General features: G+C 37.3%; 2 protein-coding genes across 4 annotated transcripts; one reads left to right on the top strand and one right to left on the bottom strand.

The window, feature by feature from the left end:
* Positions 1-23: 23 nt before the first annotated feature.
* On the bottom strand, positions 24-3076 carry irf4l (interferon regulatory factor 4 like). 2 transcript variants are annotated; one of them, XM_060883196.1, is made up of 9 exons: positions 2899-3076; positions 2500-2693; positions 2211-2397; positions 1917-1996; positions 1636-1753; positions 1436-1537; positions 996-1319; positions 707-816; positions 24-600 (listed from the first exon to the last, which is right to left on the bottom strand). In XM_060883196.1, the coding sequence occupies exons 2-9, from the start codon at positions 2671-2673 to the stop codon at positions 436-438; spliced, it is 1260 nt and encodes a 419-aa protein (XP_060739179.1). In that variant the 5' UTR covers positions 2674-2693; positions 2899-3076; the 3' UTR covers positions 24-435. The 2 variants fall into 2 exon arrangements, with proteins under 2 accessions (XP_060739179.1, XP_060739180.1); XM_060883197.1 differs by lacking the exon at positions 2899-3076 and adding an exon at positions 2881-2891.
* Positions 3077-11587: 8511 nt separating this feature from the next.
* On the top strand, positions 11588-14754 carry psmg4 (proteasome (prosome, macropain) assembly chaperone 4). Of its 2 annotated transcripts, none has more exons than XM_060883897.1 (4): positions 11588-11657; positions 11754-11948; positions 13114-13189; positions 14552-14754. In XM_060883897.1, the coding sequence occupies exons 2-4, from the start codon at positions 11766-11768 to the stop codon at positions 14671-14673; spliced, it is 381 nt and encodes a 126-aa protein (XP_060739880.1). In that variant the 5' UTR covers positions 11588-11657; positions 11754-11765; the 3' UTR covers positions 14674-14754. The 2 variants fall into 2 exon arrangements, with proteins under 2 accessions (XP_060739880.1, XP_060739879.1); XM_060883896.1 differs by having other exon boundaries at positions 11637-11703.
* The last annotated feature ends 2 nt before the right edge of the window (positions 14755-14756 follow it).

The raw sequence follows: 14756 nt of genomic DNA, 5'->3' as shown, positions 1-14756 counted from the left end.
AAAAGATTGGAATTATCGGTGTGTTACAGGTGAACTTACTTTAATGGGAAGTCAAAACAGATTTTCTCAAGACATAAAACAGCCCTTTTACATTCTTCTTCTCTTATAAAATCATTTAGAACAAAATAAATGCCGTTTAAGCTACAATGTCTTTCATTTCATCATATTTGACATATTATTCATCAGTGAAGCAAGTAAAAATCTAGATAAATGAGTAAGTCTAAGAATGAATTGTCCATGAGATGCTATAGAACTACAATAATGCTACAGCAGAGAAACAAAAAGTCCTAAAAGAAGTAGAGTCTCATTCCTGCTAATAGATCTCACAGTATCTCTTATAGGCTTCTTTGAGTTCGGAATTATATTTTCTACTAATGCAATGAAGCAAACATAATGGAATGTCAGCTACTTCCTCACTTGTGTGTCACGTGGTATTTAGTCTTGTAGGGTGTCATGTTGATGGGAACTCCCTGTGTAGATGTTCTGCTGAGAAGGTGGCATCTGCTCCCACATCAGTGGAGAGGTATCAGGAGCCCTCATGTGGTGTGTGCTGCCCTGCTGACTCAGAATGAACAACTGCCGAGCAAAAAGTGGCTCCACCTATGGGTGAAAATTAATGGTAACCGTTGTTTGTGGTTCAATGATTCTCAAATCCAGTTATGAAACATCCCATCAGTGACTAGGGAAACAGGAAGGTCATATGTACCTGCACTGTTAAGGGTCTCCTGTGAGCTTGGATGTCATGGCACTGCTCAAAATACAACAGAACTTGAAAACTAGGAGGAGGCCGTGCCTGTAGATAGTAGCCTTGTAACTCTGAAAGACAAAGATCTAATAGTTTAATAAATAAAAACACAAGCAGTGTTTCTTCCTCTTTCTGAAGACTAGGCATTGTCAGTAAATGCCAAAAGAATCATTTAATTTCATGATTTATATCATTTTAAAAAAAACAAATGTCAGCTTTCACTTTGAAAGAATTTACAGTTTGTTCTAACCTGCCATGAACTGGTGGATGTCCAGAAGTTTGCTGGTTTGGTTCCTCTCCAGTTTATTAGGCTTATCCGCGTTGGTGTTGGGCGCTGGCTCCCAATAGACCCTGGCATTGCAAAGCCGGCGGGCACACAGTCCATCAGGAGCCATCCAGATCAGTACACCATGTTCCAGCTCTGTGCCCTCACACTGAGGAAGTTGAACCAGTTCAGGGCCTCCGTAATTCTGGTTTTCTTCATAAAGAGCCAACCTGCATCCCTCTGTGCTGGACACAGTCACCTCCCTGATCAGAGAATCCCCACTGAATACAGACACCTGCAGTCTGGGATCTGCCACATGCAGGGGGATTTAGGATAAGGGAATACAAAGGTGTGTGTGTGTGAGAGAGAGAGACAGAGAGAGCGATAGACATAAAGAGAGATAGAGAGTGAGTTTGTGTACATACCAGAGAAAGCTGCAGATCTCATGCTCTGCTCATAGTTGAAGCTGGATGATGAAGGGTCAAAGCCACCACAGCTGTAGAAAGAGTTGTTGATCTGGTAACCAACTGCAGAAAAAAAAAAATACATAAGTATACACTCAAATGATCTAAGGGATGCAGAAACACATCATTTCTTTCACAAACACACACACACACACACACACCTGGGTCCCAGGACGCCGCGTACGAGTTTGGACTATAGGGATAGTAGAAATCTGGAAATGCAGCTTGCTCTGGCAAATCTCTCCATCCTTTCTCAACGGGAGACAGGAAGTTAGGAACCTGTTCCGAGACACACAGCCCCATCAAATTAGTATACATCCTAAACACATACTTAGAATACTAAATACTCTCCTAAAATCTCCTAAAAATTTCAGGGTTTTAGAAAAAAAAAAAAAAAAAAAGAGTTTATCTATAAAGTGTTATCTTAAACATTTTGTTGTACTTGACTCTGCAGAGATGTGTATGCTGGGTACAGTGGGAAGCTGTGAGGGCTTGTCATCGTGGATGTTCTCTCGCAAGACACTGAAATGGGGAAGAAAACAGAGCAGCACCCTTTAGAATTCATCCTAATTATAGAATTAAAGATGTCATTTAATTCTATAGAAGCAAACAAGAACATATTCAAATAATTAGGTTTTTCGGTCTAGAAGTGAAAAAACAAACAAACAACCCAAAGAAAAAAACATTTAATTAAACAAGTAAATAAACATTTATGTTTATGTTGGTTTTTATTCACCTCTCTTGGTGCCCTCTGGGATGACTCTATAAACTTTATAAGGCTCGGAGGTGTCCAGCTGACTCCTTTCCACCAGCTCCTCGAAGTCGTTGCTCTTATTCAGGGCGCAGCGGAGGCGCGTTTTCCATGTCGGAGGGTCCGGTTTATCGATGCCTTCGCGATATTTGCCCTTAAAGAGCGCCCAGGCCTGTTGTGTTTAGGAAATATACAGCATTAGAAATCAATCAATCGGTAAGTAAATCACACAGCCGGGCTTGTTCAGCTTAGGTCCTTTTTTTTTTCCCTTCACCTTGAAGAGCGCCGCGTCTTCCTCGCGGTTATAATCCTGCTTGCCGGCGTGTTTCCACGGAATACGGAACGTGCTCTTTTCACGGTCCTCCCACACCAGACCGGGGTATTTTCCCCCGTCCACCTGATCAATCAGCCACTGGCGAAGCTTCCCGTTACCCGAGATTCCAGCCATTCAACTCCCCTTTTCCTTTCCTGTAGAGATAGAAAAAAAAATCAGCAATAATAATAATAATAATAATAATAATAGTAATAACAATAATAATAATAATAATAATAATAATAATAATAATAACAATAACAATAATACCATTATTGTTATTGTTATTATTATTATTATTATTATTATTATTATTATTGCTGATATCTTTTAAGGTTTTACGCAAAACAATGTTCTCACCTTACTCTCACGCAGATATTTTGACATTTGAAACTCCTGTCGTTCAGATTTCAGCCGCAACTTTCCTGATTATTTGCCTGTAAGGGGCACAGCGTCATCCGAACTCAAAGCAGTGGCCAGATGTGCACCAGGGGTTCCACCAAAGTTCATAGATGCATGCACGAACACACACGCGCGCACACACCCAACAAACGCGCACAAGAAGACCAAGTCTACAGGTTAAGACCAGCGTTGTAAATAGTTTGACATTTCTATATTCCTAGTCGTAGTGTAGGAAAACATTTGGTTTTGAAAACACCTGGAATTATCTCATCTGATTATTCTTAACCCCTAATGCTAAAATCTGTGTTTTGGAGACTTGGGTATAAAACACAGAAATACGCACAGAGAATGGTTTTGAATTAAAACAGGATCGTCATTAAGAAACATCTGGAGATTTTGGGAAACAATTTTTTTTTGTCTCTGAAGAGACGTTATATAGTCCTAAATGTTCAGAAGCAAATGTGTCATAAGAATTACCTAAAAGCCCAAATTCCCCACAGTTCAGTGACACTGCATATTTTCCGCCTAAACTTGAGTCACATCTGCTCTCTGAACCCCGGACCCCCTAATTCCTCGGGGACCTGATGATTACTCAGCATTTAGCGCTCTCTCTCTCTCTCTCTCTCTCTCTCTCTCTCTCTCTCTCTCTCTCTCTCTCTCTCTCTCTCTCTTAGACACACACGCATACACCAAAAGCACATTTTAAATTTTTTTACACACTCTTAAGAATAAATGTTCTTAAATGGTTCTGGGTCAGAGTGCATGGTTTCCATCCAGGGATCATTTCCATTGCACAATAGGACTGTAGTTAAAAAATAATTTAAAGGCACTAAGAAATAAAACGGGTACCAGAACCAGAAATGGTTCTTCTATAGCGAAAGAATGAAAAAGAAAAAAAAAAAAACAACCTTTTTGGTCTTTCTTGGCATCTTTGGGATGCAAATTTTATTCAAAATCTGTATTTATTCATTCATTAATTCATTCATTCATTTATTCTTTCTTTCTTTCTTTCTTTCATTTGTGTATTTAAGCATTTTTGTCTATCTTTATTAGAATAAATAAAACAGAATAAATAATACAGGTTTTGAAATTTCATATATCCTTTAAATTAAATTCTATCAAGACAACAATATGTAAAAAAAAAAAAAAAAAACCCCACAAAAAACTAGGTGTAAAAATGCTGGTGATTTTTTAAAATTCTAATATGACAAAAATGAGTTTTTGTGATATTATTTGTTCATTTTGGGTCTTAGCCCAATGATTTATAATCACATATCTATCTATCTATCTATCTATCTATCTATCTATCTATCTATCTATCTATCTATCTATCTATCTATATAAATAATATTAAAGCTAAATAAATAGTACATACAAATTAAGATTAGCTGTCAACCTAACCACTAATTTCTTTGGTTACCCTCCTTCTTCTCTCACCAAATGATTTTCCCAGAAATCTGTAAATCTTGTGGTTGCCAGTCAGGTATTCAAATGAACCATACCCTTCCTCAGGCCACCTGTTCTTATATATATGTTGCACATTTATGATGGCTTTAAAAAACATGCTGAGTCAATACAATACCAAAGATCAACGAAGATTTTCAGACTATACACAGTTCATTCTTCTGAGAGGTAGAGGGGAAATAGAGGGTGTTATTACAGTGGCATGAAGAAAAGGATGCTGATTCATATTTCTGTAATAATAATAATAATAATAATAATAATAATAATAATAATAATAATAATAATAATCATCATCATCATCATCATCATAATTCTATATCATGACTACAGATAGGCTCCCTACAACACCAGGTTTTAAAACCTTTTTTTAAAAAACCTTTTTTTATTTTTATAAAAAAAATAAAATATTTTTTATAATTAAAAAATTATAAACTTCTCTCTCTGATAAAGTTTTTGGAAAAACTTTTCTAATGTATTTTAGAAAATAACATAAAATCACTGGTAGGAACTAAGAACAAAAGTAAAATATAATGTACATATTCATATCATTTTAAATTGTAAATAAAATAATATTGCATTAATTATCAATTTGTATTTGTTTTAATATTAAATACAGCTGTGTGTAGCTGCAGTTAGGATGTATTATGAGGAGATTTTATGTAGTGGTGATTTTATTAAAAAAATGTTCACATTGTTAAAAAACTTGTTTAAAAAAAGACAAAAAAATGCAGTGATTTTTTTAAATGTCTTTTTAATTTTTTAAGTTTTTTTAAAAAAAATTTTAAGTATAATTTCTTGCATTTTTTTCTGTGCTTAGTATGCACAATATTTTTATTTTTTACAAATTTCAAATGACTTCCCATTTTCAGCTTCCTATGTTTCAGGGTTATGACTTCATTAAGAAACAAATTAAATCCGTTTTAGTTAGTTACTTTTTTTTTTAGTTAGTTATCGTCGCATGGTTTTCTCTCTTTTATTTCACTTTTTTACAGGTTTAATGTAAAAGAAATCATACATGAGTGACAGTATTTCCACTTTAATGCAGCATTCAATATTCTTTCAATTCTTCTAATTCTTCAATTCTTCTAGTTTGTTGAGTTTATGATCTTCTTCACAAACACCTTCTAGATTCTTCTTGCTCTTTTCTATTCTTTCGCCCTCTCACTTTCCGGCTAAACACAGTTTCATTCTGAAACCACAAGATCCTGTATCATAAAATAATTAATATTAAATACAAACATTTTATGCCTCTTATTTTATGCCCTTATGATCTCTCTGTTGCTCTCTTTGTGTCTGTGTCTGTATTTCACTCTGTCTACGTCTCTCTGTCTCTTTCTCTGTCTGTCTGTCTGTCTGTCTGTCTGTCTCTCTCTCTCTATCCATTTATGTCTCTCACTGTCTCCTCACTTCCTCTGTCTGTCTGTCTCTCTCTCTCTCTCTCTCTCTCTCTCTCTCCCTCCCCCTCTGTCTGACTGACTGCCTGTCTGTCAGCCTCTCTCTCTTTTTCGCACTCTCTGTCTCACTCTGTCTCCATCTTTTCCTCTCTCTCTCTCTCTCTCTCTCTCTCTCTCTCTCTCTCTCTCTCTCTCTCTCTCTCTCTCTCTCTCTCTCTCTCCCTCTCTGTCTGACTGACTGCCTGTCTGTCAGCCTCTCTCTCTTTTTCTCACTCTCTGTCACACTCTGTCGCCATCTTTTCCCCTCTCTCTCTCTTTCTTTCTCTCTTTCTCTCTCTCTCTCTCTCTCTCTCTCTCTCTCTCTCTCTCTCTCTCTCTCTCTCTCTCTCTCTCTCTCTCTCTCTCTCTCTCTCTCTCTCTCTCTCTCTCTCTCTCTCTCTCTCTCTCTCTCTCATGGCCACCCAATCATCCTATCTATCTTTAAAGTCATTGTCTAGTGAAATCTGTTGCGCTTTCCATTTTCCATTGAGCCTCAATACAGGGAGAAGAAAGTCACACTTTCAGGTGTATTTTTCAGTGGTGAAATTTCTCTCTTGAACTGTGTTTCAAAACAACATTGCAAATCACAAAACAGTTCACATGCATAACAGAACACTTCGAACGTTCGGGAAGCATTATGTTATAGAGGGAAAGAGCTGGTCAGCTTCCACAAGTAAGTACCGACTGTACACTTCACAGTAGTAAGACTAATAACCAAGGGAATGAATGGATAAAAATAATATAAACCTCAAACCATCACAAATCACAACATAACAGATCATTTAGCTTATTGACATTTTTGCCCCGGCAACAGCGCCCTTTGCCCCCCTCTCCAAAAATCCTGACAACAGCTGCTGCCATGTTTTTGCTCTCACATACTAAAACATGCTCACAGCCTTTTTTCATTTGAACTGAAAGAAAAACCGGAAAACCAGTGTTGCTAAAAGAGTCCAACACCTTGTTCCAAAAGCAAGAAACAGTAAATGTCCTAATCAAATGTGGTGAGTGAGAGGAAGCCAGAGATCATGTACCTTGGGCAGATGTTTTAAAGATGGCTGAGAGCTGCTTTAGGCCTTTCTGCTTCATTCAAGCATTCATACTTAACTTATGATTGACCTACTCATTATTTTATGGAGGGATGAACAGCAAACAAGTCTATAGTTAGTTATTTCACCTCTAACACTGATGTCATGTGATATATATGAAAAATTATTTTGTAAGTTTGCTAAGACACGAGTGTCCGTGATTGTTTTTGTTTTCTTTTTTGGTTTTCATTCATTCATTTTCTGTCTTTAGGCCTTAAAACGTGTTTGTTTTTAATTCTAACATAAATCATGTTGATTCGTTTATTACTTTTGTATATTATATAAGACCTTCTGATCTTATAGAGAGGCCATATGGATGCTGAAGGGTCAGAACTGCATGCAATTCAGGAAGCAAAACTTCAACACATTCAATAAAGCCCTAAGGGGTCACATAAATCCAACACAATCAGTGATTTCTATTCACAGAAAGCTCCATCTAGTCTTAATATTACGTTCCATTAGTAATTGTGTGAAGGAATCAGCTATCAACAGTCATGACATGACTTGAGTAAGTGTAATTAAACGTGTTCAGATTTTAGCTTACAAAATGTTCGCAGGTGTAAGCAAAAATCCCCTAAAGCCCCCGACTTTTTCTCATATATATATATCGTGCACACACACAGACATACACACACACACACACACACACACACACACACCCACACACACACACACACACACACACACACACACACACACACAAATGTTCCACTGACCCTGTGAGAGCTAAATCTCTTGGGAGAGCAGTAGTTCAGCAGGGACAGTCCCTCAGATACACACACACGTTTGTAATACGCCTCTTGTCAGGACCTTCTAGTGACAAACTAATTAAAGCACATAATAAACTCTAAAACTGAAGGAAACCTTTAGCTAAGCCTTATATCTTAAGGTCTGGAAGGTCAGATATTTCTATATTCGAAGGGACACAAATATAGTCCAAGATGTGACCAGATGTGACTCATGACAATTCAAAGCTGTACAGAAATCGTGTGACTGAGAAAGCAAGGTGACTTAACACATGCTACAACCTAGGCAGTCCAGCGTGTCACCACATATGGCCTCAAGCAACCAACTAGAACCGAAACCACCTAATCAACTCTTGCAGAAACTCATACAAACTCATAAGCGTGAAACTAACAAAAAAAATCCGACATAAACGAATCGAATGACTTACAGTATAACGATCTCTTCTAGTCATACAACAGCACTGTAAACAGTGTTTAGTAAACTTAGTAAACTATCAGGTAGCATATAGTAAACAGACCACCAAATTCAAATAACCGAAAGTGTTAAAGAGAGAGAGAGAGCGAGAGAGAGAGAGAGAGAGAGAGAGAGAGAGAGAGAGAGAGAGAGAGAGAGAGAAGAACATGGTTTTTGAAATATTCTACAACAGATGGAGTTCAATCGTTTCTGATTTCTACCAATATCTACCAATTTCTGTTGTATGGCTTTAAAATATACAGTTTCAGGTGGCACTAATAGTTTTGAAGACTTCATCAGGAATGAATAAGTGTTAAGTCTGTAATGAAGTAAGAAATGACGCTGTTCCTCAGGAGCTCTTGGTTACACAATTCCACTCGACTATAAACTGTTGCACATTTTACATTATTTCCTGTCCAGTGTCACCCAAATGAGTATGAGGTTCACTTCTGAGTCTGGTTCCTCTCAAGGTTTCTTCCTCATACAGTATCATCTCAGGGAGTTTTTCCTCACCACTGTCACCTCAGGCTTGATCATTATGAATAAATGTTAGAGATAAACAGTAACTTAATTTTAAACTCTAACATATTTATTCTGTTTATATGTTCAGACATCAGCTTTCATGTTTATGCAGCCCATTTGCATCAAGGTTTAATGTTTTGAGATGCTTTTCTGCTTACAACGATCGTGAAGATTGAGTATATGAGTTTCAGATTGACTGTCAGCTCAAACCAGTCTGCTCATTCTTCAAGGTGTCTCCACCCACAGGTTTGTCGCTCGCTCTATGTTTTTTCAGGCCATTATGTGTAACTGTTGTGCATGAGGATTAAAGGAGTTAAGCAGTTTCTGAAATACTCAAACCAGCACATCGTAGCAGCATTCATTCTTCTATTTGATGCTAAAATGAACAGAAGGCTCATTTTTTTACCTGCATGAATTTGTGCATTGTGCTGCTACATGATTGGATGATTATCCAGAGCCACTTTTGTAGCCATTCAGGATTAAGAGCCTTGCAGTGGACACTTGATGGACCTGGGATTCAAAATCATGACCTCCTGGTCAGTGGCCCAACGCTAAACTACTACATCCTATAATAATTGTGGAGCTGAACAGGTGTTCCTAATAAAAACCAATCATCCAAAATAGCGAATAAGGAAATGTTTCTGTTTGTGAAATCCCCTAATATGACTCTACAATCTGAGCTATAGAAAAATCAGCCCTAGCTTCACTTCAAATTAGTCTGCAGGTTTCTTATGATCAAAAGTGGTGCTGTTGGGCTTGGTTCCATAAAGATCTAAAATAACCGGTTAATAATTAATTAATAATTAGTTTCTAGCCAACATTCTGACGTCAGTGGCAAAACAAAGATCTTTTAAAAAACATCAGAATTACCTCTGCTGTAGTCTATTTATACAAACCTCCACTTATTATGGTGCTTTGTAGAAGCCAACATTCTGTTTTACTATTTAAGCTTAGACAAAAACTTATCAAGAGTAACTCCTCCTAGGGCTTTCAAGCTACATGAACCAAATTCGGATATGTTGTAGAGCCCGGTCTGAAGTTTGTTGCTCTTACTTTTCTAAGCGATCCGAGTACCGGTACTTCCGGTACCGGGTCTCAAAATGGCCTTTTTTCCCATAGACTCCCATTATAAACTTTGGAGGTTTATAACTCGGCAAGCTTTCGAACTATCTACACCAAACTCGGCCAGCTCCTTTAGGGTGATACTCTGAACAAACTTTTAAATTGGTGTACTGACTGGCCTTTTCGGTTGTCCCACAGCCCCGCCCCCAAAATATGTAAAATCAAAAAACTTTTTTACAACATTGACATGTCAAATATCAAAACACTCAGAACAATGAGAGGAACTTCCTCAAGAGTATTCAGATGATGTCACATGCTTGTCTCCACTTGCCTCCAAATGTTTTGGCACCCTAGTTTCTGTCCACTTGCTTCTAAAATAACACTGTCCCTTATGTCCACTCACCTCCATAAAGCACCGGCCTTTGCGAATACTTTCTTCATCAAAGCCAACATCAAATTTGTCACGATTAACTTTACAAATCTAGTTTAGTGTATGCACTTTTATATAGCTTTCCAACACTGGGCCTATACAACAAAAATCCATTTCTGTTCCTCACACGTTTTCAAGATTTTAGCTGATGAAACAGTAACCGCTTTAGTGTAAACCTACAGCAGATTTTAGAAATACCCTTCACAAGAACGGTAGGCGGTTTACCAGAATACATGCTTTGCATAAACGTTGTATTGATTGTTATAAATAATTGCCTTTAATCTTCAATTAGAAATGAGTTTCGATTTGACAAACATTTCTGTTTTCTGTTCTTTTCTCAGGGCTACGAAGTGTGTTATAATTCTTGATCAACTCAAGCACACATCTGAAGAGATATGTCTGGTAGTTACCTTTCAGAAAATCTGAGTAAAAGATGAGTAAACCTATAGCGACAGTGTCAAGGAAAAACCCCAAGAGACATAATAAGGAAGAAAGGATTAAAGGAACCAGGCTCATGTTGGTGACAACAAGATTAGTCTAAACTGAAGATCAGGTCTCTGACAGTTTTTACTCCATCAGCTTGCTTTCCTTTTCCCTTTTCCCAAAAATGTTCACAGTGCTTTGTCTCTAGAAGTTATTAGCATGTTAGTGTTATGTTATGACTGCTGTTAGAGAATGTTTCCCAGATAATAAGCATTAGTTTTTCATGAGTGTCTGTAACTTAGCCAACAGTTTTACAGCATGTTCACTGACAACACCTGCTCAGAACAAGTAGTCTAGGTTTTAGTCCGTCCACATTCTAATGCTGATGCCCAGAGGGTATTTTCGATGGTTGGTTTGAACAAAACCTCAACACGAAACAGCTTGTCTCTGGACGGGACATTGTCCTCAATCATGACCCTAAAAATGGCTGGGCTTGAGCTGAACTGTTTTAAATGTGAGCAACATTACAAATGATAGTCCAAAAAGGCAGCAAACACTTACAATAAACACCACCAGTCATAATCTCTCTCTCTCTCTCTCTCTCTCACACACACACACACACACACACACACACACACACAAATTAATAAATGGAAATTGAATAAATACTTTGTATTTGGTTAAATTGTGTTCAGTGATCCTTACCAAACACAACAACACCCCCATTGGACATTCGGTTCATATAATGATGCTTAAGAATGCATTTACTGTCTCGTTAAATATACAAAAACTGTATACATATATATTATTAATTATATAAAAATAGCCATTCAAGCTAACTTCACACAGATAAGATACATAAACAGACGAGTAAACAGGAGATTTCCAAGTAAAATTACTCCTAAATACATAATGAACTCCTAAATATATCACGGTTTTAGTCATACTCTGGATATTTTGTAAAAATGACACACTATTGCGTCATTATTTATCTATTTATTTAGTTGTGCGTTTCTCCTTTCCACCAAGAGATGGCGCTCAATCAACAAGCGCCTCGTGAAACAAACGCTCCGAAGAAGCAGACTGACTTAGACTGAGGTTTCGTTTTTGTAGCTGAAAAAAATATTGGTTCGGTATTATTAAGGTCATAGTTATTATTATTATTATTATTATTAACATTATTATTATTGTTAGGAGTACAGTGCTATGGAGAACAGTGAGTGTAGTCGCCTGGAGTCCACAGAGACCGTCAGTGTTCATGATTTTTGTGAGAAGCTTCTGGAGCACGTGGTTCACTTCCATGTGATGAAACTCACTGAGGGGTTTTGGCTTTGGGTCGGAACCAGTCCTGTTCTTTCAAACCTGGCGGTTTCTATGAGCAGCAGATTTGTAAGTTGTATACCAACTAAAACTAGATTTTTTATTTATTTATTTATTTTCAAAAGGGGGGGGGTGCCAATACTTTTGGAGACGAGCGGATACGAGCATGTGACGTCACCAGAATAGCCGTGACGCAATTCCCCTCATTGTGCCGAGTGTTTTGATATGTCACACGTCAATGTTGTGGAAGGTTTTTGGATTTTGCATATTTTGTGGGCGTGGCTACGGTACAACCGAAAGGCCAATCAGTGCACTAATTTAACCCTAAAGGAGCTGGTCGAGTTTGGTGTAAATCGCTCGAAAGCTTGCAGAGTTATAAACCTCTACACTTTATAATGGGTGTCTGAGGCAAAAAAAAAAAGGCCATTTTGAGACCCGGTACCATGAGTTCCGGTACTCGGATCATTTAGAAAAGTAATAGCAAGAAACTTCAGACCAGGGTCTACGACATATTCGAATTTGGTGCATGTGGCTGGAAAGCCTTAGGAGGAGTTAGTCTTGTTGTGGAGTTAGTTTTGTCTAAGAAGAAAAAGTGAAACAGAATTTTGGCTTCTATAAAGCAAGAAGTTCAGTTCAATCACGTTATGTGTTTAGATACCTGCTCAGAGCCTCAGAGCTTCTTTTCTCTCAATAAGCTTTCTACAGATTATAAAATCTGATCTGTAGAAACGTCTTGACTTATTATGTTGGCTTTGTAGAATTTGGATCTTATTTTTTATATTAAACGCTACTCCTCCTAGGGCTTTCGAGCCACATGCACCAAATTCGGCTATGTCGTAGATCCTAGTCTGATGTTTGTTGCTGTTACTTTTCTAAGCGAGCCGAGATCCGGTAAGTAATTGCCAGCGCCTTTAGTTTGATACTCTGAACAAAGTTTTAAATTGGTGTACCGACTGGTCTTTCGGTTGTCCTGCAGCTCCGCCCCCAAAATATGCAAAATCAAAAAACTTTTCACAACATTGACATGTGACATTTCAAAACACTCGGAACAATGAGGGGAACTTCCTCAAGGGTATTCAGATGATGTCACGTGCAGCACCGCCCCAAAAATTTAAAAAAAAATACCACAAAATGGACGTGATGTATCAAAACACTCAGCACAAAGTCAACATCAAAGTTTGTCATGACGAACTTTACAAATCTAGTTGACTGTTGTTTTTGTGATCAATTCCAGGACTCTATGCCTTTGTCTACGCTGCTGTTGGGAGATTCATCAGACACCACCCCAACGTCCTTAGCTCAGAGACTGAGTAAGAGATGAACACACTGTTACATTATATTACACACTGTACACTCACTGAACACTTTATTACGAAGACTATACTGATACTTGCTCTTAAAACAACCCCAATTCTTGATCGTATCGATCCCACGAGATGTGTGGAGCTTTTTTTTTTTAAAATTTTGCTCCTTTTTGACATGATTGGATCTTGTTCATGTTCGACTCTCCCGTTCTACCACATCTCAAATATCCTCTATTGGACTGACTGGAAAGAACTCTGAAGAACATGTTCATGGTGCATCATCACGCTTTAGAAGACGGTAAATTGTAGGCATGAAGAGAAGCCCAGTGTGCCAGGAAAACATTTACACACCATTACACTACCTCCACCAGTCTGGACTATTAACATGCAGTTGCACCAAATTCTTATCCATGAGCCTCAGCAGAAATCCAGTCCAGGCTGATGAATGATAAGACTGTGAATGTTCTTGGATGACATGGTCTTCTGCGGTTCAGCTCCAACCTATCTGACCATTCTCCACTTACCTCATGGTGTTTCTAACTGCAGATGTCACAACTAGGTGTTTTTTTTTTTTTTTTTGATGTTGTTAACCCATTTGGAGTAAACTATAGAAACTGCAGTGTGTGACAATCCCAGGAGATCATCAGGTATAATAATACTCAAACCAGCACATCTGGCCAACATACTGTGGTAAAGATCATGGAGATTTTTCCCCATTCTGATGTAAACATTACCTGAAGCAGCTGGTCGGTTTATACACTACACTGCTATTACACTAGCTCTTGTTCTTGTAGGTCAGCAGGTTAGATAGAAGAAAAAAAAATATATATATAATTATATATTATATTATATATATTTTAAGAAACTACTTTAAAACATTTCTCTTCTCTACATAATATTGTATTATTTAAAAAAAAAAAAAAGATTAGACATTGAGGACTTTTTTTTTTTTTAAATATTGTTTTCTAAAATATTAATAATTTCTTATGATCTGATGTATAAAATACCACACAAACAAGAGTCATTCCCATTAAAGTTCAATCCGATAAAAAAAGTGGCCGTTAAATTAAATCATTAAATAAGCTAATAATAATTCTTGCAAAATTCTAGAATACATTTAATCCTGGTAACATTCCATGAAAATATGGAAATATATGCAAATTTAATGCAAAGCTGTTTAGACAGGTCCTAGAAATATATTCTAAAATATATAACAGAATTTTTTTTTCCTTTACATTTAAATGTCATACTTTTTTATTCTAACACACGAAGCTAGATTTTTTTTTCCCCCTAAGATTTGAAGAAAAGTGCATCGTCGACTTCATCATTTTTGTTCATTTTACATTTCTTATGTTTCTCAACTCACAGCGAAGAAGACCAAGAAGCAGGTGTTCGTGAGCTACAACCTTCCTGTGACGGACTCCAATCTAACCATGTTAGTGGAGAACCGAATAAAAAAGGAGATGGAGCTCCATCCTGATAAGTTTTAACTGCAATTGTTTTTCCAACCCCTGCATGTTTTTGTACATAGTTCAATAAAGTGTCTCTGCTCTCGTGTATAAGGAAAAGAAAA

This window comes from Tachysurus vachellii, chromosome 12 (assembly GCF_030014155.1).
Source record: "Tachysurus vachellii isolate PV-2020 chromosome 12, HZAU_Pvac_v1, whole genome shotgun sequence".
Lineage (NCBI taxonomy): Eukaryota > Metazoa > Chordata > Actinopteri > Siluriformes > Bagridae > Tachysurus > Tachysurus vachellii.
This window is presented reverse-complemented; position numbering and strand designations above follow the sequence as displayed.